This window comes from Amblyomma americanum, chromosome 7, assembly GCF_052857255.1.
Source record: "Amblyomma americanum isolate KBUSLIRL-KWMA chromosome 7, ASM5285725v1, whole genome shotgun sequence".
Taxonomy (NCBI): domain Eukaryota; kingdom Metazoa; phylum Arthropoda; class Arachnida; order Ixodida; family Ixodidae; genus Amblyomma; species Amblyomma americanum.
Genome location: NC_135503.1, coordinates 71,695,177 through 71,719,538, shown reverse-complemented (window position 1 = coordinate 71,719,538; position 24,362 = coordinate 71,695,177). Strand labels below are relative to the sequence as shown.

Here is a 24,362-nt window from a genome sequence, read left to right as displayed (position 1 = left end):
CACGTGCCAGCTGGGGTGATCAAATGACCCCCGGCAGTACGAAGCTGTGGGCCCGTCCAAGGTGTGGTCACCTTTTTCAGAGTCGCGGCAAAAGGTCCACTGATTACCGAGTAGTCGGCGCCGGTGTCCACAAGTGCGGTGACGTCGATACCGTCGATTGAAATGTTCAGATCAGCAGTTGTAGTCGTAGGTGTACGGGAACGTCGCGGAGTCCGCTCACGGCTGCGGTGTGGCACCAGGCGGTTTCATTGCGGCGAAGAATTGATGCGGCGAGGCGTGTTATCGATCTGGTGATCGTCGGTGCGTCGTATAAGTGGCCGGTCATGTTTGTGCAGCAGTGGAGGATCTTGGACATGTCGCAGGTGAGTAACCTTGCCCCCAAAGGTTGCCGCTTCTAGTTTTCCCGACGGGGACTAGGAGACCTTCCACGCGAAATGTCGGCGGAAAAAAGTCGCGGAGACGAGAAACGACGTGGAGACGGCGACTGGGCATAGCAGTGTGGTGCTTCGGGTGTCGCGGCCAGGTAATCGCTTATTTCTGGAGGCCATTGACCACGCTGCGGTCGGGGCGCATCGACACGATATCACTGCAGACCCATACGTCGGTAACGACAGTTGCGGTAGACGTGATCGGGCCCGCCGCAGTGATAGCACAGAGGGCGATAATCGGCGGTACGCCCGACGTCGCTCTTCCGAGGGAGAACCTGAGAAGGGTGAGGTGGGTGTGGTTGGCGGTGAATGTGGCCAGGTGTATCCGGGCGACTTGGAGGCGGCGGTGGACGGCGAACGGCTGCGGCGTATGTCATCATCTGGGGTGTTGTGTTCGGGTGAAGAGGGGCTGGCGGCGTGAGCGCCTGTTGGACCTCTTCACAAATAATGTCCGAAATGGAAGAAACTTGCGGCGACTCCGAGGCTGGAAAGAGCTTTTGAAGCTCTTCGCGTAAAACAGTCCGGATGGTTTCCCGAAGGATGTCGTGGCTAGAAGCATCGACACCGCTGGTAGACATCAGCGACAACGGACGCTCGTACTGTCTGGATCTCATGTCGAGCATCTTTTCCATCGTAGCGGCTTCGGAAACAAATTCGGCGACCGTTTTGGGCGGGCTTCGAGCTAACCCAGCGAAGATCTGCTCCTTGATGCCCCTCATAAGAAAACGCAGCTTCTTCTCTTCGGACATGTTGGGATCAGCCCGGAGGAAGAGCTTCGCCATGTCCTCGGAGTAAACGAGGACGGTCTCGTTTGGTAGTTGGACACGTGTCTGGAGGAGCAGCTCGGAACGTTCTTTCCTGAGGACGGTGGTAAAAGCCTGCAAAAACTGAGTCTTGAAGGAGCCCCATGTTGTTATTGTGGCTTCTTGGTTTTCAAACCAAATACGAGCTGCACCCTCCAGTGAAAAAAACACGTGCTGCAGCTTCGAGTCGTCAGCCCACCTGTTGTATTGGGCTATGCGCTCGAACTTCTCAAGCCAGTCCTCCGGGTCCTCACCTGGGAAACCTTGAAAGGTGGGTGGTTCGCGTGGCTGCTGCAGCACGACAGACGGCAAAGGGATGGCATCCGGCATGCTGACGGGGGTGTTAGTGGGCACTGATGGTCGCGCTGAGGTCAGTTTCCTGGCGGTCGGACGAGACTGCAGAGACCTGAACTCTGGTTGCAGTCCTTGCAGCCGCCGGCTACTTTGATGGTTGGGCGTAACTTCGACTCTCAAGGTGTCAAGCGGGCTGGAGTCCCGGCTTCTTGGAGGGGTCCTGAGCATGGGGTGCACTACCCAGCAAAGCTCCATCAAAATGTCACGCGTGAATGCGGTGATCACTGAACACAGGAACGCAGGATCCGACGAACGTCTGCACAACAGCTCAAGATCGCTGACACCTCCGCTTCCTCTTCTTCGAGATCGCGCATGCTTCACGTCAGCGCTAAGCGAAAATGCGGAATACACTGTGTCAATATAACAGATGCCTCCAGCGCTGCACCCAATTTCTGTCTCCAAAAGTGGTTTGACCGCCATAGTGAACGGGTTTCCGCTATGTGGAGAAGCTGACTTCCAGAGTTTTGCAAAGGGTCCATTGTGAACGCTCGTTCATTCAAACTTGCTTAATTCAAACCGCCAGTTTATTTAGCCTGCTCCTTCGGTCCAGTCAGCATTCAGCGTAGTACTTAAAAAGGCTGCCATTAACTCGAGATCAGCATGATCTGGACAAAATTTTCGATCTCTTTCAAGTTTGAACTATTGAGCGTCGACCGTATTTATATGAAATAAGAACCAGATGTGTAACTTATCCAGGAAAGAAATAAAGCATCCCAGAAGTAAAAAATTATGAAGCATATACAAGTGATACAGAACATCCAATCACAACTTTCTGCAGCACATTGTGTGAGCCAAGTGGCACTGTTTATGCACCGTCTATTTAAGCATCCACTTATTTGTCATATCCAAGAATGCATCTAAATCAGAGTTCATCTTAACATAGTCTTCAGCAATTAAGAAAACTATGATTCATCAACAGTCTGCTGTGGCGGACAGAGCAAGGGAGCAAACGCCCCACCTGATATGCTTCGGTTGAAGTCTGGTGCAGCAGGTCGCGTTTTCTTTTTTCTCCCACCGCTACAGAGTGAAAAAAGAAAAAACGAGAGAAATAGACAATCAGATGTGAAATTAAGCAAATGGCATCGAACATAAACCAACACTGTGGCAGAAAGCTCAGTGTGCCGGCTGAGCTCCTAGGCTGTCAAAGCGCTGAGAGCAGTTAGTTAAAGGGAAAAGAAACAACCAGAGAAACCGACATAAGCACAGGGAAAGGTGGTCATCAGGTTTAATACTCAACTTTGGCACACTTCATCTTCCAAACAGACCAATGGACAACGTTTCCAAACCTAGCTTGCAGAAACAAAAATTCTGGGAAAAACATAACAACGTGCTCCTCAATTTACACATGGGCAAAGAGGTCCCGAACCATCCTCACCCCCCCAAAAAAACAAGTTACAACTGAGTTTTAACTTCAACAGTGAGCACACAATCGGTTAACAAGACTTGCGGTCAAAGTACATATGAAGTCAAGGAAGTGAAACACAACGAAAAAGAAGAAAACAGATGGATGCCGAATGACACATGTAAGGCCTGCAAAGGATGTCAAAATGGGATCACTCCAATTTACTGCTCTCCAACATGTCGAGCATGCAAACTGAGCACTCCTCAACAAAGACATCGCATAACTGGCTGCCTTCCAGGCCGAGCCAATGGAAGGAAGAAAGCAAACAAAAAAAGAAACCACAAACAACTATGGCATGTTTTATACATAGCCTGAAACGCTGCCAAAGCCAGCGCACCTATTTGTGCTGGCTAGGTCTGCACCCAAAAACTAGGTTGTCTAATGACCAAAGTACAGGCAACCATATTTTGTGGTGACAATGCTGAAGTACCATCACTGGCAACTTCCTGAACACTGTTTTACCTCTTACCACGCTTTTGCGCTCTCTTCACTGAGACCTCGAGAAGAGTGACATGCAGCGAAGTGACACACGGACGGTGCACTTATTCGCTCTGGCTCCATCAGTGCCCAAAAAGTACCGTATGAACGCATGTAAAGGCTGCACCCTGTTTTCCCGAAATATATTTTAAAAAATCCATGTAAGGGCCGCACCTGAACTTTCCACAACCCATGCGGGAATAGCTTTCAAAATGCACGTGCTGTAGCCTCCGCGATCAGCTCCGGCTGTGAGTAATGGTTGCGGAGGCCATGCATGCATACAGGAGCTTCCAGGTGCTGCCCACAGATGACGCCTGAGGCCGCAGACCATCATCATTATTGTCAACTTTTTCCTCCGCCGCAATCTACCACTATCCATATCGGCATCAGTATCACCAGCTCCAGTTTTTTGTGACCATCAAAGGCACGGAAGTTGTGGTAGTGGGTTAGTTCACTGTATTTGTGGCTTTTGCGTGCTGCCGCCGAGCGTTGCAATTTCACCACGATGGGCAAGCAACTTAATAGGTACACAGCTGGTGGTTCGCTATCGAACACGGCAAGCGTGTGGCGGGCAGGAAATTCGACGTGGCCGAGAAGTGCTTCCGACGATGGTGCAACCAAAAGGATGCATTGAGGAACACAAGTTGCAAAAACCGCGCTTTCGGAGACCAGCCGTGCAAGTTTCCCGAACTGGATGAAGAGCTGCTCTGCTATGTGATGGAAGTGCGGAACAATGGCTGCGCATTGACAGTGCACACGCTGCGCGACATCTTGTGGGATGAGCACACACCAGAGCACAGCACCAGCTCGGAGTTGGAAGACTCCGCGAGTGATGATTGAATGTAGAATAAATGCCACTCATTCCCTGATTGGTACGTTTTTACTTAAATATTTTTTCTGCACACTGCATGCAGAAAATGAATGTAATGTGAGGAGGGAGTTTGAGACCTCACGGAAATGAGAAAGAAAAATGCTATTCCATAACATGATCTTAGCCTACAGCCAAGGGAGCGAAAAAAAATGATGACAGCATACAGAATTGCAGAAACAAAGGATATGTCAATAATCCCTATCCCTAAGAGGCAAAATTTCAAAAATGCACACGACATCATCGAGCGCAACAAAACCTTCAACAGCACCCAGTCTCCCATGCAGTAGTGCCACCATCACCCCCTTGCCCAGTCCTGTGCCCATTCACCCTTCTTTCCGTTTCCTACTGCCTTCACCTCTTTCAGTGCCCATGCCACCTCCTCCCTCGGTTCACTGCCACTCTTAAATTTTCCCCATCAGCGCCGCGCAACCCCAAAGTAGTCGAAAAGTTGGTTTCTCCTACTAGCTTACGAGCCGTGTGGTAAAGGTTACAAGAACAAACTTACATTTTTGCACCATGGTTTCGAATACACCGAGAGATTCGTTCTGAAACCCATCGATTAAGAAAAAAAATTTGAGTTATATTCTTGATAATGCAGCATAAGCAGAGGGTTCAATAATTGAATGCCTCACTGTCCTGACTGCAATTTGCAATGCCTAGAATGTCATTTTATAAAGTTCCAAGTTTTTGTCCAAAGCCTCACCGAGGCTTATAGCAGTACGAGCGATACGAGGCGAAGTGAATGCTTCTGGGGGCGCACTACTTGCTCCATTTCCATAATGTTGCACATCACGTGCAAAATGCAGTATGACAACCAACAACAAACAACTTACTCTGTGAGAAAGGGGTCTTCCAAAAGTTCGGCAGCCGTAGCTCGCTTAGCAGGGTCTGGTTCAAAACACCTTCAAAGCAAAAAGGCATTGGTCATTTAGAGACACACCTAAGCTCACCATAGACTACAACTGCTCTTGCAAGGTACAACTACAACTGCAGTTATGGACAAAGTAAGCTACAGCGGCAAAGAGACTAACGAAAGCCTACAGCAGAGAACTTTGTCATCACGGTATTATGTGGTGGTTCAACAGCGCAACAGCACACACAGACCAAGTAGGAGACGAGACAGACAAACCAGCGCTGATCAGCGTTTCAGCGCTGGTTTGTCTCGTCTCCTTCTTAGTCTTTGTGTGCTTTTGCGCTGTTGAACCACCACTATGCATCACCAACTAGCCAAATCTGCAGTTCTTCTACGGTGTAATGATAGGCAGCTTCACTGACAAGGTACTAATTATTATCAGTGTTTCAAGGAATTTAAAGTTAGACACTCGAAAAGTGCTGCAAACATCTATCGGACCTGCAAGTCCGCATCATCAGGCTGACGGCGCCCACTGCAGGACAAAGGTCTCTCCCCTATCTCTCCAATCAGCCCCGTTCTGTGCCAGCTGCGGCCACCTTATCCCCACAGGCGTTTTTATCTCATCTACCCACCTAACTTACTGCCTCTGCCTGCTGCACTTGCCTACTCTTGGTATCCAGTCCGTTGCCTTTAATGACCATAGGTTGTCTTGCTTTCGCATTACATGTTCTGCCTAAACCCATTTCTTCTTAAACGAAAATAGCACAGAAGACGAGGACAAGGAAAGAAACAACAGGACCAGCGCTAACTCACAACTGAAGGTTTATTCACAGGAAGCAAGAAATATAAAAAGCGCAAACAAACAAGATAACAAAGCAAACAAACGTGTAGCTACGTGGAATCGAGGAAACAAACTTCACTGTCATGTAGGCAAACCGACGGGCTGCTAACGCACAATCTAGTTTTTTTTCCCTATGAGTTTTTTTTTCAGTGATGTATTGTACAGACACCCAACGCAGTTAACTAGGGAGAATATGGAGGCTTTCTACATAAGGAAAAAAACTAGATTGTGCGTTAGCAGCCCGTCGGTTTGCCTGCATGACAGTGCAGTTCGTTTCCTCGATTCCACGTAGCTACACGCTTGTTTCTTTGTTATCTTGTTTGTATGCGCTTTTTATATTCCTTGCTTCCCGTGAATAAACCTTCAGTAGTGAATTAGCGCTGGTCCTGTTGTTTCTTTCCTTGTCCTTGTCTTTTGTGCTATTTTTGCTTAAGTATGTATTACCAATATGCCCGTCTTGCCCTCGTGTTGAACTAACTCCATTTCTTCTTGATGGGCTTGGGCTGTCATTAACCTGTTAATGAAACGTACCTGCAAGTACGTGTCGTTAACAGCCGAAAAGAAGCGAATACAGTGTCTGCAGTGACACTGTCCAGTTGGTCACATCCTGACTGGCCCTCACCTCTTGATGAACTTCTGGGCTTTCTCCGACAAGGATGCCGGGATCTCGGGGTGGATTTTGAAGCAGCCCACTTTGAACATGGCTGCCTGTGGTGTGCCGAGCTGGAATGCAGTACAGGAGAAAATGTGGTGTGATACAGGCTTCGAGCTTTTCTGAAAGTTTCCCTTTGCTTACACTCACAATACAAAGAAAAGGCAAGAGAAACACTGCCTGACAAAGACAGCCATCCTTGTGGCAGATATGATGCTCTTGGTGGGCACATTTAGGAAAAATTCCAGCTATTACCCCAAGACCCACATGATGCACAAAACAAAATACTGTATTCACTCATGTAATTTGTGGACTTTTTAAAAAAAATTGCTTCAAAAAGAGTGTGCACAAATTACGTGAAGATTTCGTGAACATGTCCTAAAAAAACTCCACAAAGGTCACAATGCACAATATAAACCGCTTAATGTCGCCTATACGTCAATCTCCTCAACTAGTGTCCCTCGCTAATCAAAAAAGTTGACTCCAAATATAAGGCACAAGCCTCATCCCGTCCCACACCACGCTATGTAGTTCTCCACAGAATGGCATGATGGCATGTGCGCAGCTTAAAGCAATAATTTGCAACGATACAATTGCAAAAGCAGCAGTCATAGGTAAACAAAAAATTTTTCGATCGACTTTTTGCAAGAGTCGAAATTTCATATCATACAGCTGCCCTTCCGCCCACTCGCTTGCCCATCCGCCCGCTCGCCCGTCCGCTAGTCCACCTTTCCACCCATCTGTTCACTCATCATCAACAAAAGCGCGTGGCCGACAAATTGCATCACTCGCGTTCACGTTGCGGCCAATGTTTAGCATTGAAAGAAACTGTTTGCTGTGTCATGGCGCAATCTGACAATCTTGCTTAGTCAGCGGCAGCGGCAGCCTTTCGCGGCCTTATCTCACCGCGAAAGGCCACCACCGCTGACTAATACCCCTGTCACACAGCATTCCTCTAAGGCCTTTCCAGCAAAGGCACCAATTTTCACCAAAGGAGCGAAAGCTTACAGGAGCAGCGACGCAGCTACACGGTGCAGCCCAAAGGTGAAACTGTCGCTCAGGCTTAGCACCCACTGCTGTGCTCGAGGTGGCTGAAGTGAGTGTTTTAAAATTAAAGTGGTGTATCCTGTTCATTCGTTGAGCTAGACAATTTTTTTATTCTAACTGGTTCCTTGAAAGAACTGCAACAGCTACTATCATCAGCAGCAGCAGGTTTTGTGTATTGGATTGGCCACCAAAGGCACTCGGTGTTGCTGCAACACTTTCACTGTCTTGAAATCTGGGCATAAAATATAAACACCCGCACAAAAAGCAAAGCCAGACACACCTTTCGTATTTAAAAAAAAAAATGTTTTGAAACATTGTTGGCTGCATCTATTTTTTTTTTATTCCCTTTACTTTTTGACTTTGGGTGGCACTGCGATCGCAGGTTCTCGAAGGCCGCGCCTTTGCGCTCCAAAGGTCTTTGACGAGCGCCTCCGCCTCCAAGGCCCTTAGCGGCAAAGGCGCAACATTTGTGCCATGTAGCTGCACTCCTTACGCCTTTGGATATAAAGACCCGATTCTCAAAGGCCTTTACAGTGCCCGTGTGACAGGGGAGATTGTCAGATCGCGCCATGACACAGCAAACAGTTTCTTTCAACGCTAAACACCGGCTGCACGCGAACTCAAGTGATGCAATTTGTCGACCACGCGCCTTTGTTGATGATGAGTGAACAGACGGGCGGAAGGGTGGACTAGCGGACGGGCGAGCGAGCGGATGGACAGGCGAGTGGGCGGAAGGGTATGATAGGAAATTTTGACTCTTGCAAAAAGTCAGTCGAAAAATTTGTTTCATGCCACAGCATTTACACTGTCTTGCAAAAACCACCCGGTTTCTCTGCAACAAAATTCCCTTATTGGTCGGGAGGGTCGTAACATCATCAGCACCGCCAAATTTGAAAATCTGTGAACTAGGATGCTCCAGTACCTTCCATTGCGTTATCATATAGGATTGTACTAGCCAGACCCACTCTTCCACCTTAAACCATCCTCTGATCTATTTTAATCCATCCAACCATCCCCGCAAATCCACATTAATAATCCTACTAATCAGCCTGAATCCATCTTCTGGGGTGGGCCTATTTCTGAAATTTGGGAAACCCGTTAGAATATTTGGGGTGGGCCAACTTTCAAACGTTATTGCATTTTCTTCTTTAAAATAATTTTTCCTACCTTTGACTGCAGCTAGATATGCTTTTACCATGTTGGTTTTGTGTGGCTAGCCCGTATATTTTGGTACGACTCAAACCCTTGAAACTTTTCATGGGAAATTTAAAGGTACAAATAAAGTTTGGATGGGTGGAAGTACAAGATAAGTGTTCATAGTTTGTTATTGGTGTAAATGCTGTAGTAGTATATATATGTACATAAATGTGATTGATGCTGTTGTTATGCTGTATTCACTCGCTTAATGAACCTCTTTTTTTGACATCAGTTTAGGGGAGGGTTCAATATGCAGGAAAAACTTCATGCATTCTTAACCACATTCTTAAGTTATGTGGCTTTCTGAACTGAGTATTATGAAACACAAGGATTCCACGGTCATATGCACTTAAGTTAACATGCAATTCCTACCCCCAATTTCTGGCTGCCAAGACTGAAATATTCAAGAACACAAGATACAAAAGCCAGCTTATAACCGACCGTTTTCTTACTGTACTCAATACAGAGTGAATACAGATATCTATCATCAGCTCATGGATCTGTAATCTTAACTGCATGTGCATTTCAGGGAATTAAGAAAAAGTGCTCTCAACAATGTCTCAAGTTGACCACAAACTGAACTCCTTAACATTTTTTTGTACTGCAGTAATAATCTGACCTAAAAAAATTTATTCCACCAATTTATTCGTTTTTAAAGCTGAGGGACTTGCCTCACCAAATCCTGGCGCAAATGCACTGCCCAGGGGCTATTCACGTGAATGATGTCACTTGCACCATTTTGCTGTCCAGTGCATAGCTTCAACACTGCAGGCTAGAGCAGGTGGCAAGACAAAAAAAGGCCGCGTTGCACGTGGCCTTTTGCCATGCTCCATGGACAACAAAATGGCGGCTGCTGTGACATCGGTGCCATGAAGCTGGCATGTGTTTCTTCCTGCCCAGCTTGTAATACAGTAGAACTACGCTACAGTAAAAACTCGGACATAGTAAAGTGAAGCTGTGGTCCCATTTCGCCTTCCATAGATTATATTGTAATTTTTTTGGTTACAGTAGCATTTTTTTTTTCTCGAAGAAATGGCTATAGCAAGCAGCGTCTGGCTGTGGCGATGTACTTCCCGCGGAATGATGACATCGCGGCGCGCGCTAAGTCTAGGATCGCGAGGCATTAGGTACCGAATACGATAAAACGGCGCTCTTTGAGGTGGCTTCACCACCAAGCTCAAAATCAAAAGCCGTGAGGAGAAGCCAACTTTTCGCAGACCTTGAGGACGTGAGGCAAAGCGCGGTGAGCACGGAACAAGTAAAGCTGCCTACGAACGCATAAAGAAGGCGGCGCGGGGCGCTGAGAAAGGAAAGCCAGTAAAAGTGCAGTGAGGACTAGAAAAAGGAAGCGAAGGGGGTGCGTTCCTAGTAGAGGGAAGCAGCAGCAAGAAGCAGAGGCACAGCGGCACTGCTTAGGGTTTTGCCGCGCTTGACTGCGTCACACGCATTTCTTAGCTACTGCCTCTTAAATGACACTGAGGCGACGGAAGACGACGCCGTGATCTTGCAAAGCTTTTATTTTCACATGGAATCAAAGTGGCGTTATATTCGTGCAAATGCAGTCTTCCACAAGACGTAAACCAAGTCGAAAATTGTGACCACACATGATAAGTGGAAATAAATGTTGCAGAAAGGGACAATTAAGAGCAAGATGTGAGGTATTTCTGAGTGTTTCTTTATATATCAACACTTCCTGCTTAGTAAGCAGCCAGAGAGAATAGTAAAAGCCATGCCACCACCAACTGATACAGTAAAGACCCTCAAATAGTAAAGAATTTTGCTGATCCGAGCTACTCTACTATAGAGGGGTTTTACAAGCAAGCTGCAACTAGCACAAACCTCGATGAAGGGTGTCTTGCCCGTGGCCATCTCCACAACTGTGCAGCCCAGGGACCAGATGTCAGCCTACAAAAGGAAACGACAAGGCTTGTCAGCAGGAAAGTTACGAACTGGGTGCCCATTCACAAAACCACAGCCTTTGCTGTTACTTTATTCTTTCACATTACAACAGCTTTACCTACTCTGTCACTCAAACACAGCATTTGTTCTTTTTCACTCCAAGTAAAATATCTTCAGCGTATCAAGATATTAATTCACATTTACAGGCAAACGGAAAGACTCATGCAGTATTACCATCTATTACCAAATCCAAAGGTGTATTTTTAATAATTTTATTTTTCTGTTCTTAAGCCGAGTTTCGGCCATCCAAACCACACCCTCTTCTTACTCCCTTTCTCTCTTTGGACCTTCAAGTAAAATATAACCTTTCCTGTGCAGCTGAAAGCCACCACGCACGAGTTTATAGAAGTTTCGAGTAGGGAACTAGCACAACGTATATAAAAAGCCAGAGGCTCACTCACCGGCGCACCATATCCGCGCTGGCCATTGTCAATCACTTCAGGTGCCATATACTGGAACGTTCCTGAACATGAGGGATCAGAGAAAAAATGCATTAGGCACTAAAAATGGTTCTAGGTGAGAGGATGTGCATGCCTCAAGAAAAGAACCATTACTACGAGTGGGTAATATATGCCTGAAAATAAGGTACACCCCATTGCACAGCTGTGCTACACAAGAAATGTGCACAACAAAGGCAGACAGCAAAAGAGTGGAAAATTGGGCACCCCAATAACATGAAAATGAAGACAGCACTGCAAAAAAATTCACTGACGATTACCATATTCCCAATGCAAAATTTGAGTGCAGCTCTTTGGGCGTTTTTTTTCCGTTACATTAGAGGGCTATAGACACAAAAATTCTTGCTTGCGGATTTTCTTCTTTCAAACAATGCGTTAGACATCCGTATACATGGAGCACCCTGTGGTACTCGTATATGACCGCTAAATAATTTATAATTGAATTTCTTCTTGATGCTGTTTCTGTTTCATCGACCGAATGATGACTGTGACGTCAAGTTGATGCTTTGGTTACGTGATGCACTAGAAAAGCTAAAATATAATCGCTGATGGGTCACTTGTTTTTAATTCCAGATCTTGGAAGAGGCTGGATTAAATGTCGTAATGAATTAAAGCTACATATCAACGATTATATTGTAGTCTTTCTAGTGGATCACGTGATCAAAACATCAACTTGACGTCACAGTTGGCGGTCAGTCAACGAAAGCAAAACCGAAACAGCATGAGAGCAGAAATTCAATGATATATTACTTAGCGGTTGTGGGCAAATATTGCCCGGGAATCCACGTATTCTAATGTCTAATGCATCGTTTGACAGAAGAAAATGCGCAATAAAATTAGGTGTCTATAGTCCTTTAGCACGAACTGTCATATAAGGAGCGAAAGTGTAAAAATACGAGAGCGGCGCGACAGATGACGCTACTATGGCTCGGTTGGTAACTATGGACCTCGCAACGAGTGCCACCGCCAACTCTGACTCCACTTTCCTCCTCAAGCTTCCAGTGTACCCTCCTCCACCAGTTCCTCTTCACACTCCCTTCTCTAGTGCAGTCTTTCTTACTCAGCTGCGCTCTGCATTTGCTCTCTTTTTATCCTGCGACACGCTCGTTCGCTCGGTTACCCCGAGAGCGAGACATGCCACTCAATGCAGGAACGGGCACCTAAGGGCTGCCCTTTAAAACAAAACACGATGCACGGCCTCATATTGGCAAAAGCTGACCTGTGAATGTGCCCGTAACCATGTTCATGCCAGCAAGGCGCTTGGAGGTGCCAAAGTCGGTGATCTTGATGCCACCGCTGTAGGTGTTGACCAGCACATTGTCCCCCTTGATGTCACGGTGCACTATCCGCTGGTCATGCTGGGTGGATGGTAGAGGAGAGAAGAGGGCGCAAGAAACATGCAAAAATTGCAGCAGCAGAAAAGATGAGTCGAGAGGTGAGAATTCAACTGCACCACAACTGGCTGGCTCAGAGAGAAGCTTTGCACAGCCAAAACAAAATCGCAGCTTGTACGGTTAATGGTGATAATCCATATCCAGCGACTTCTGTCAACCTTAGCTTAACTGCAGAGAGTTAAAAAAGAGTGCAGAATTAATAGCTGAATGTGGAATAAGATTTTGAGCACGTGGGAGCCTCGCTTGATCACCATCACATCAGCTTTGGCCAAACAAATGCAGGGTTTGCCTCAAACACTGCTGGTGAAGGATCACTGAGCATGTTCGACACGCCACACTTTGTAGGGGAAAGGTTAGCAATGTGCAGCATGTCCAAAGAAAAGAAAAAAACAACTGCCACAATCCTACCAAATATGCGTGCCTCCATGGATCATATGTTTAAAGTGATGAGCTGGACTAAACAGGGCCCACTTGCACGAAGCAAGTCAGACCATCTAGTTCTCAGGCTAGCCTTATTTGAAGCCTAGACCTTCTCCAATGGACTTGAGGACAGGAAAGGTAAATAAATGGCTCACTTTGCAGGTGGACACCTCAACCGCACTGTGAGGAGCACTGTGAGGAGCTTCCATTATAAGCTAGGGTTCCTGTTTTTTACACCCCGGTTGTGATGTATAATCCAGTTATGCACCTTTCCTTTCCTCAAAACCAGGAGAGGGTTAAGATTGCAAAGTTTAGACAGATCTAGAACGGTTTACCCGCTTCCAGAGGTCTAACTCGCTCTGTGCAAGCAAGGCTTGATGCTCTTTGAAAAAATGGCAATGAAGAGACCAGCCTGGCCCTCACCAGGTACTTGAGCCCCTCGAGGATCTGCTTGGTGTAGAAGGCGATGGCTGGTTCGTTGTTGTTCAGCGGTCCCCACTTCGACCGCAGAAGCTGCGACAGGCTGCCTGCAAAGGAAAGTGGTGCGCTTCGCAAGGATGCTAGCATACAGGTGAGATCTGCTCCCTACAGGTAACTGCTTCAAGCAACATTTGGGAAAGGGGAACGTCATCATACTGATTTCCTTTCAGGCTGCCTGACTACGCAACACTGTAAGAACATACTATGCAAGAACACTCCACACCAGAGGCAGCACCGGCTGATGCATTGCCACAAGCACAACATCTGATTCATAGAGTGCCACAGACTGAAATGTTTTTTACAGTGCTGCCTAGAAATATTTCGGACGAAAAAAATGAGACTGTATATACGGCAAGGCAGCAATACAGATTATAAATGTGTTATATGCGACTTGCGATGCAACAATATCTCTAGCTTTCTTTCAAGCCTCTCCATAAGGTGGCATGCTACAATATATTAAATAGACAATAGCTTTTCTAGGTGAATACTTTAGAATATTATTTAAATATACCGTATTTACACCATTGTAAGTCGACCATTTTTTTTTAATTTAAAATTTCGAAGTGGGGGGGTCGATTTACAATCGAAACAAAACTTTGAACTGCCAATAAAGGAAAGAAAAACAATCTATCAGGGACGCTACTGCGATGTTAGAAGTTTTTGTTTGTTCTACAGCTCCAAGCGTAGCATTCAGGTATTCCGCGAAATTTTTGGCCAGGATTTTTCACTTTTTATTTTTACTGCGCACACCGTTACCCACCGCGATGGTTCAGAAATACTGAACAGGATACCCGGATTAGAACCCGACCGCAGTGGCAGCGTTTCGATGGAAGCGAAACGGAAAGGCGCCCGTGTGCTGTGCGATGTCACTACAGCAGGTTAAAGATCCCCAGATGGTCGAAATTATTCGGGAGCCCTTCACAACGGCACCTCGTTCTTCCTTTCTTCTTTCACTCCCTCCTTTATCTCTTCCTTTACAACTGGGTTTCCGCCGATATTTGAGACAAATGCTGCGCCACTTCCTTTCCCCCAAAACCAATTTCATTTCATTTCACTCGCGGGAAGGGCCACTGTCCCGCTGTTCCAATCGCGGAGTCTGCGCCAGCGCCCGGGAGTGTCGCTAGCTGATGGAAGAGCCGCTATTTCAGTTGGTTGCGCAATACGTAACAGCGGCGCTTCTGGGGAATGCCGATGTTTGCTGGAAGAGCCGACGCCCCGACACCGATCACTCTTTGTTTGGTGGTGCTTGGAGTTGGTGCTTTTGACTCGACTGCCGGCCGCGTGCTTCGCCATGAGCTCTCCAGGTTCGAAAAGCATTCAGCGCTCATTCACTGCAGCGTTCAAGAGGGAGGCCATCATTTACGCCGAAGAAACCAACAACAGTGCGGCGGGCCGCAAGTTCGACGTTTCTGAATGGTTGGTGCGGGAGTGGCGGAAGCAGCGAGACAGAATTTTCGATTGCGACTCCAAACGAAGAGGTTTCCGCAGGCCGAAATCGGGACGCTTTCTGGAGCTGGAGGTCAAGCTTGCAGGGTATGCCACCGAAATACGTGATCGGTCCCTTCCAGTGACATGCGAAATGATCACGCAACAAGGCCGGGTCTTTGCTGCGGAAGCTGGAATACTCCGAACAGACTTCAAAGCCAGCAGGGCTTGGGCTTCGAAATTTATGAAGAGGGCTGGCTTCTCTCTTCGTCGGCGTACTAGTGTATGCCAGAAGCTGCCTGCTGCTTATGAGGAGAAAGTTCTCGCCTTCCATAGGCACTACCTCAAGCTCTGCGACTCGCGGCAATACCTGCTCGGCCAAATCGGCAATGCGGGCCAGACTCCCGTCTACTTCGACATGACGAGCTACACAACAGTGTGCGTGAGGGGAGCTCGCGAGGTTAAGCTTCTCACGACAGGAAACGAGAAACTTCGGTTCACTGTTATGCTATCATGTTTGGCAGATGGCACAAAGCTCCCACCGTACATCGTCTTCAAAAGAAAAACTATGCCAAAGGAAATGTTCCCGAAAGGTGTGATTGTGCGAGTGAACGAAAAAGGCTTTATGACGGACGACTTAGTTATTGATTGGTACCATCGGGTGTGGCTTTTGAGGCTAGAGGCATCCCTCAAAAATCGCAATCCGAACCTCCTCGTGCTGGACTCATTTCGCGGCCACCTTACCGCGAAAGTGAAGGCAGAGCTCCAAAAGGAAGATACAGATATGGTGGTGATTCCTGGCAGTCTGACGGGGCAGCTGCAGCCACTAGACGTTGGCATTAACAAGCCATTCAAGGACTTGCTCCGGCGTGAGTACGAGTGGCTGGCGGCAGAAGGGCGGGAACTTACGCCAACGGGGCGCGTGAAGAGAGCCTCCCTGGCGGCTGTGTGCAGGTGGGCGATTTCCGCTTGGGCGGCCGTTCCACGCGATGTCGTGGCGCGGTCATTTAGGAAGTGCGGGCTTTCAATGGAGGACGATGTGCTGTGGGATCGCAGTGGCGATGACGACAGCAGTACCACTGAAGATGACTCAAGTGAGGATGAATAGCCCATCTATGCAATAAATTTTCATTTTTGAAGCGCTCCATCCGTGTTTTTTTTTCGGACATGCGATTGGGGAGTCGACTTACATTCGCGTCAACTTTTTTTTTTTTTTCGGACATGCAATTTGGGGGCGGTCGACTTACATTCGAGTTGACTTACAATCGTGTAAATACGGTACCTCAAAGAGCAATTACAATACTCAGTTATGCAATATTACAATGCAGCTGTTGTGGGTGATTTCTGTGACTGAATGAAGAAGCTTTGCTGAAATTTTTTTAATGCTTCTTGGTGTATCAGACATTTTATTCAGCCATTGCACATATTTTCTCAACAGTTTCTTGCTTATATTAGCTTTAGTTTTATTTATTTCCTTTTATTTCTTTACATGAATTATTTCAGGTCACGTGAGTGCTGACATCACGACTCAGGAGCAATCACAAGTGGTGTGAGAGCCGCATAATTGTCACACTGCCACCATTGTCAACGCCACCCAAGCGGCAAAAAAGCCGCTAACAGCTGCACTGTAAAAGCAAATGACTCATTAGTGCAGACATTCAACTTGAGGACTACCAACAACCATCAAGCACTATCACATGCTTATGATAGCATACACGTCATTGAGAACCATATGCAGAAATGGACTGTGAATTCACTGCCACTAACTGAGTGAGGCCATGAGAGTATAAAGGAAAACTTGCCAATGGCATAGCCGGTAAGCACAGCCAACAACTGCAAAAATTAACAGATACGAGTTAGAGCTCGTATAAACCAATTTCATTCCTTACTTACGACAGCTCAAACCAGCTAGAAAAAAATGCTGCAGGCATCACTGTTTTTCTCAAGTTTTTCTCAAGTTGAAACAGGTATGTGACAGACAAGACCATAGATATCTTCAAAACCAAAATGCAAACGCAATATGTGCAACAACCATCCAAGTTCTTTTATTCTATATGTTATGAAACTCCAAATCAAAATGTGGCTATTCCCTGCAGCCACCCTCCAGACGTCGATAGGTGGCGGCATCACCTTGAACTGGGCAGTCAGCTACTGGTGGCACCCTACCACCTTTTGTTCCTCCGCTATTTATAAGGCAGCACTGAGGAGTTCTTCTGAATGCCACAAGTGGCTTGACCTAATATAGTGCCAGTTTATGATACATAGGCCCTATGGTGAGTTTCACTACTGGTGCGATCGGAGAGCTTTAGCAACAGCAGGAAATGACATTCACTTTCCACTTCAAGCAAGCAGTAGTGGTTGCCCACCTCCGGGCACGCGTTCCATGCAGATCTTGACGAATCCATCCTCGCTGACGGATCCGTAGTAGCGGACAATCTTGCGGTGGTGCAGCTGTGAGTGCAGCTTGATTTCCTCATGCAAAGGCTGCACCTCACTCAGGTTGGCCTCGGGGATCTCCTTGATGGCGATCTTCACCTGGGTGGTGAGGTCGCGGGCCGCGTACACCACGCCGTACGTGCCCTTCCCCAGGATAATGCGCCGCCCCTGGTCGTCTGTCTCATACTCAAACTGCATGCAAGGAGGGCGAGAGAAGAAAAGAAAATACATAAGCAACAGAACAACAGCACAATGAATAATAATTTCACAAATATCATTATGGAGTGCGCAGCCGAAGTGCAGCGTAGGGCAGCTGGACAGGATATCGCTAAGATCAATCAGAAGAAGGAAGCCCTGACAAAAAAAAAACACCAAGGCATGAAAACCCACGGATAGAAATGAACTGGCAGAGCTGTCAAAAGTTAATCAATAAGCACAAGGTAGCCAATGAAACAATGTACATAATATGCAGAGAATTGGGTGTACATGGGGTAACATAAAATGCATATGGGGTAACATATGTGTATATGGGGGGTAACATAAAAGCTGTCTAGAGGAAATTTGGCAGAGGCAAAAATCAGTTGTTCGCATTAACAATCAAGGAGAGCAGCACCATAAAAAATATGGAAAAGATAGCTAATGTAGCTGAGGAGTTCTACACAGATTTATACAGTAGCCAATTAACCAGGACGCTAATGGTGGAGGCAGTGATGTGGAGGAATTAGACATCCTGCCGGTATCAAAAGAGTGAGTAAAGAAAGCCTTAGTTTAGTTTATGGAGTTTAACATCGCAAAGCGACAAAGGCTACGAGGGACGCCGTAGTGGAGGGTTCCTGACAATTTCAACCACTTGGGGTTCTTTTAACGTGCGCTGACATCACACAGTACATGGGTCGCTAGCATTTCACCTCCATCGAAATGCAACTGCCGCGGCCAGGATCGAACCCGTCTTTCAGGTCAGCAGCCTACCACCATAACCTTAGATGTCAATCAACAAAAGGACCAAGCAGACTTTCATAAAAGCTTTTCAACAGCAGACTATATTCGCACTATCAATCAGTGATAGAGAAATGCGCAGAGTACATATCTTCACAGTTCTAAGCACCCCCCCCCCCCCCATCTCTGACATTACAGTGAGCTCTGAAAAGAAAAATGATAGGTGCAACAATGAGAGATAGGAAGACAGCAGAATGGGTAGAAGAAATCGGCATGTGCAGGGCAAGCATAGCAGGGAAAGTCAGAGGGTCAGGTCACCAAATGACATTATGAATTTTAAGGGGATAAGGCAGCCGCGCCTGGCATGGGACAGGGTTAATCGGAGCAATATCAGAAAGGCCTTTGTCCTGTAGTTGGCGCAGCTAGGCTGGTGATGAAGATGATAAAAAGGGCTTTCAGGCAACATCAGTGGCCAAACACAACGATCTTGTGAGGGAACATGCAGGTGTCACACACACACCTGAATGCAGCCTGAGCCATCGTCGAGGTCAATGTCCATGACAACGCCTTCCTGGTTGGCTGTCATAGCGAGCACCAGGTCATAGAAACGGTTCTTGAGTGCCACGGATGGGAAGTACATCTGGAAGTCGTCCGAGTTCTGGTGCACGTACAGGAACAGGCAGCGCTCATCCCTCTTGTATTGGCTGCATTCGGGGTCACCATGTCGGCAAATCAAGACTTCCAAGAAGATTAGGAGCTTTCTGAATAATGAAATTAAGCAAACTTAAAAACTCTTCCTAAAGATGACATCCAAAGGTTAAACAAGCAGAATGAAGCATAATAAAACATTAACAGATGAAAACTGGTCCAAAAATGGCTACCTGGACATCTGCAGTCATTCATCATAAAAGAAAAACAGCTTGTACAAACAGTCTTCTGCTTCTGTTCCATTTGTGTGCACTGCGTTCCTCTCATGAAGAAAGCTGGCCCCTTGTCAAAGGAAGAGATTCATGTTGTTAACCATAAATGCTGCAAAGATCTTCTGTGATCATTCAAAGCTGCTCTGAGTTCCAGGCGCTTTAGAAAACAACATGCCAAGAAACCCAGGCACAAACTCCCAGTACCGAATGCTTTTATTAGGCCCATGTCCCTGCACCTGCCAAAAACACGCAAGAGCCAGCTGCAACCTGTCATGGTTGGCAGGTGGCAAGGTGGAGAGAGAGAAATCCCCTCTCCACTTGTATGGTATGCGTGGTCACACGTGACAGCTCAGAACGAGGTTATTATGCCATCGCACTGCCACAGCTAACGATAATTTAATTAGGTGTCCTTCAAGTCTTTATGTTAATGGCACAGCAAGATGACAGCTGAATGACAGAAGAAACTTGACTGTGGCTTTCTCTGCATCTCAGACTGTCCACTGACAAAACTGTGCATATCTGTCTGATATGCTTTGCTAGCTGTGGTTTGATAGCAATTGTATGATAAGTCAGTATATAAAAACCACCGTTCTTTAACGAAATAAATCTTTGTTGGAAGTTAGCGCTCTGTGGTGTCGTCTTTCTGTGTCCTTGTCTTTTTTTGCGCTATGAATTCTACCCTTGAAATGAACCAACAAGCCCAAGTATCTACCTTTTTGTGCACTTTTGCTCGCATAGGACAGACACCCCCCTCATGTAAGTGAAGAGTGTTAGATAAGTTACGAGTGCCATTATAACTTTCACATGCTTATATTTAACAAGTCCTATTCTGGCACACCTGATTTTCAATTTAACGACAATGCGTTTGCAGAGCCACCACACGCATTGGTGTTTGAAAGTATATGAGGGCACTACAAGCTAACTTGCCCTGCTCACTGTCACCTGGATCACAGCTCAATTGGCAAGAAACAGCCAGCACTGGCTGTCCCTAGACAAGTTCCTTGTCATGCAAATAGCTGGACTTCCCAGTTTGGAATTTGTTCAGGCTGTCATCATCTCCCCTTCAATGTGCAATGTTTTGAGAGAGGTCCCATACATGTAACAATGACAGCATATACGCAAAACCTTTTGGTCCTTTTTGCTGAATTTGCACGAATGCCAAGCTTTTAACAGTGTGAACATGCTGCATACACAACAGACACAACTGAGCGCGCACACACACACACACAAAAGATTGCAGCATACGAACAGCTTCACCTAAACAAGAAAACGACTCCACCTACACAATTAAACATAAACACGCCAGCTAAAATCCAGTGACTAAAAACTCTGCGGCCAAGCAATTTAAGTATCTTCAAGCAAGGCTCCCAACAATAAAGACGTGCAAAAAAGCCAGTAGTAATTAAGACACGTGAGTTTACTACCGTAGAAACTCAGTGATACGAACCCTGTTGATATTTCGCGATGATGCGGGTGTTCCAAAACTCTCTCCCTCGCCTCTACGGATAATATGAACGCGCGAGCCGCGACTGCACCCTCGAGCACTAAGTGCCGCCCGCACATCGCCGAAGTCGCGATCGTTAAGCTCGCAGCATGCCACGCGCAGCGAGCGGTGGTACGTACCGCGAGATTAACGATCGCAACTTCGGCGATGTGTGGGCAGCGCTTAGTGTTCGAGGGTGCGGTTGTGGCTCGCACGTTCGTACGCACCGCGCGCAGTGAGCGGCGGTGCACGGCCCGCACATCGGCAAAGTCCCGATCGCTAATTGCGCCGTATGCACCGCGAGTAGCGAGCTGTGGCCACACAGCAGTGAATAAACCCAGACAGCCATGAACAGATCTGTGTGAATGCGTTTTTCATGCTTCTGCATATGAATTTTGTTCGTTTGGATGATACGAAATTTCGGATGATACGAATTTTTTCGCGACCCCGTGAGATTCGTATCACCGAGATTCTACTGTATGACCTTATGACATATGAAAACAAATATCCAAGGCTTTTCTCTGCTTCCCACTGCCAGATTTGGGACCTGTGCAGCTGCCACAAGATAGGGGTGTGCAAATGGTGTTTTTTTCATTTCAAAGCGAATTAGAAGCAAATAGAAATTTTCTTCAAATAATTTCAAAGCAAATACTTTCAAGCATTTCTGGCACACAAAAAAGTTGAATGGCACAAGAAGCAGTTTCGAAATCATGCAGTTTAGTAACACACGAAACCATTATATGAAAAAAAGAAAGAGTGCATTGAAGCTTTGTCATGCTCATTGAAGCTTTGCCGACTTTCTGCAAAATTGGCGATCGAAAATTGGAGGAGTTGTCCTACATGTGGTGCCGACATATTTTGGGGCGCGAGACCTACAGTAAAAGCTCGTTAGTTCAAACTCCCAGGGACCAGAAAAAAATGTTCGAATTATTGAATGACCCCAAAAAAAACTCTCAAGGACTGTTCGTATCAGTATAAATTCTGATGAAAGACTGGGCAATGGTTACCCGATTTTGAGATGAAAAAAGGGCAGCAATGAATATTTTTCATGTTTCCATCAATACTTTACGGCGTACATACTGTCGGGACCATCGAAGCAGAACTGCTCCAAAAACATAACGACCTCCTGCATCCTTCATGATGCGATAAGGTGGAGCTCCACCGCTACCGCGTCACACGCATAATAAGCGGCACTGCCACATATGAGGAGGCTTCATTGCGCAAAGAACAGCACGTGATGGGCAAGCAGTTTCGGCGCACTGAAAGAATCGAACCAGGCAGATGGAAGCGAAGAAGCAAAAGACACCCTTCAGAGGCGCCGAAGTGACGAGAAAAAAAAACAGGAAAGAGAAAATATCAGCGATGCTCCAATTAGCATCTGAAGTGGTGCTTAGCTGGCTTAGGTTGGCTGGCTGGTATACTGTCTAGTTGAACTGCCTTTGCTGCGGGCTGACACAAAGCTCAGAAAAATCTCGGATATGGGGCTGCCCATTTGTCGTCCACACAGAGCAAACTTTGCCGAAATGAAAATCACCACCCACTTAAGGTTAGGGTTTTGATGCTTTTCCTCAGTGCTGTTCTCGGGCATGCAGACAGCAACTGACTGGTGACCTACCTGATGCTGCGAATGGTGGAAGCGTTGAAAAGCCACTCATGGATCTTGCGGCAGTTTCCCCTGATCGTTTCGAGGCACAGATTGCGGATCTCCAGGGACTTCTCCTCGGCACCCATGTTGACCGTCACATAGCTGGGCATCATCACTTTGGTCGGTTCCAGGATCAGGATCTAGATTACATAACAAGCAAGAAATACACTTAGCCTCATGCAGCGATTCAGACATGGTGAATCAAATTTGTGTGCAGATGCAACGCCTGCCAACGTCAACCTTCTGGGAATAATTTACCTAATCACTCGTTAAAAACCATTAGAAATCGGAGTCATCTTGATGCAACTTGACTACATGCAAAATGTCACGAATCCCTCTGTGTAAGCCTGAATGAAAGAAGGGGGCGCTGATCACTAAAGAAGGGCAAGCAGAACAATTTAGAATGAGAGCCTTCACGCCACGCCACATTTAAAGGGACACTGAGGAGAAATTGAAGTTGGCTTGTATCGATAGAATAGCAGCTCCTGATCACAAAAACGCCACTCTTACTGAAAACAAAGCTCTTGTAATGTAGAAAATAGTAAGAACCAAAATACAGGTGTCGCCGCCACAGGCCAGTCTCGCAAGTACAAGCGTGATGACTTCCTAGGACAAGAGGCACCACCTCAGAGGAATTTTCCTTACTTCATGGAAGCCACGAATCTCTGAGGCTAGCAAAGGAAGGTTGCGCACCGCACCGCTAGCCGTCAGAAATCACGGAGCCTGCGTTAACGTCACGTATCACGTCACTCCGTTCTGACACGTCATAAGAGTTGCCGTGGCGTCCTAAGAGTTCCCCGAGTTTGAATCAGAGCGGCGGGAAAAACTTTTTCATCTTCGAATCCAAATTTCTTTGAAATAAATGCATCTTTCGCGCCCGGACCAGCGGCAACAAAGCCATGAAATGCCGAACTATCAGATTTTGCTAACAAAAAAAAAATGATAGAGTTCTCCTCAGTGTCCCTTTAAAGTACAATAAGAATGCAGCCCGTGCTATAGCCCCTGCTGCCAGAAACATGATGATGCAACCAAATTTTTGGAGCAGTGGGCCATCATTCTCAATGCTGCATCATGTGAAACTTGAGTTCCACTGTAAAGTATTAAGACTGTGGCCTCTGCCCTTATACTTACCGGGAACCGTATAGTGCTCTCTAGGTCAGACGAATAAGCAGTGACAAAGAAGTCCACCCAGAAGTCAAAGACCTGCAAACATTAACCAGCAAATAACTATACATTCAACCTCAGAAGTCAAACAAAAATGCTGAATTGATTGACAACCTTGAAGATAAAATTTTTTTTGTTAGACAAGTGAGGTGATATTCTACAACACTTTATGACAACAGCATCTACTTTGTTGGCAAGACAAAAGAATGAAGTAAAATCTCACCGATACATTTTAAAAAATGTGAAAAAAAAACCTATTAGCAAGAAAAACATATTACCACAACCATCTAATTTTGATAAATATTTGTTGAACGAGTTACAGCATTTATTGACAATTTCGCTTTAAAGAAAATGTCGATTAGCTTGGCAGAAGGTCTGAACAGAATGTGACGCTCCGACCAAAGTCTCAAGAACAGAGAACTGACGTTTCGAGACCAACTTCGCACCTTTCAAACCTTTAATTTAAACCTTCTTATGGTCCACTGCCACATTCATTTCAAATTCACCTACCAACCAGGCAGATCTCTACCAAAACGTTCACATTCCAAAGTCTGAACAGTTCCTTTTCTACTGCTTGCACAATTCAGTCCGCATCTGAGTTGTTTCTTAGCATGGACGAAACTTTGCAACACATCTGGTCCGTCAAAGAAAATGGTGAAAGCAGCAGGGATCTTGTCCTCGTTTTTGGAAACTTCACCCCATTTCAAGAATGCATGC

At 46.4% G+C, this 24,362-nt stretch overlaps 1 protein-coding gene across 20 annotated transcripts in view; it reads right to left on the bottom strand.

The window, feature by feature from the left end:
- Window positions 1-24,362, bottom strand: part of Ask1 (apoptotic signal-regulating kinase 1) — a 96,022-nt gene that overhangs the window by 27,984 nt on the left and 43,676 nt on the right. For all 20 annotated transcript variants that reach the window (XM_077632512.1, XM_077632505.1, XM_077632509.1 and 17 more), the window contains exons 12-22: window positions 23,613-23,684; window positions 22,452-22,621; window positions 18,954-19,137; window positions 17,428-17,689; window positions 13,580-13,683; window positions 12,562-12,700; window positions 11,286-11,347; window positions 10,765-10,830; window positions 6,652-6,752; window positions 5,169-5,237; window positions 2,544-2,602 (exon numbers count right to left, since the gene is read on the bottom strand). In XM_077632512.1, the coding sequence (XP_077488638.1) occupies window positions 2,544-2,602; window positions 5,169-5,237; window positions 6,652-6,752; window positions 10,765-10,830; window positions 11,286-11,347; window positions 12,562-12,700; window positions 13,580-13,683; window positions 17,428-17,689; window positions 18,954-19,137; window positions 22,452-22,621; window positions 23,613-23,684 (1,288 nt within the window). The remainder of the gene's footprint in view (window positions 1-2,543; window positions 2,603-5,168; window positions 5,238-6,651; window positions 6,753-10,764; window positions 10,831-11,285; window positions 11,348-12,561; window positions 12,701-13,579; window positions 13,684-17,427; window positions 17,690-18,953; window positions 19,138-22,451; window positions 22,622-23,612; window positions 23,685-24,362) is intronic.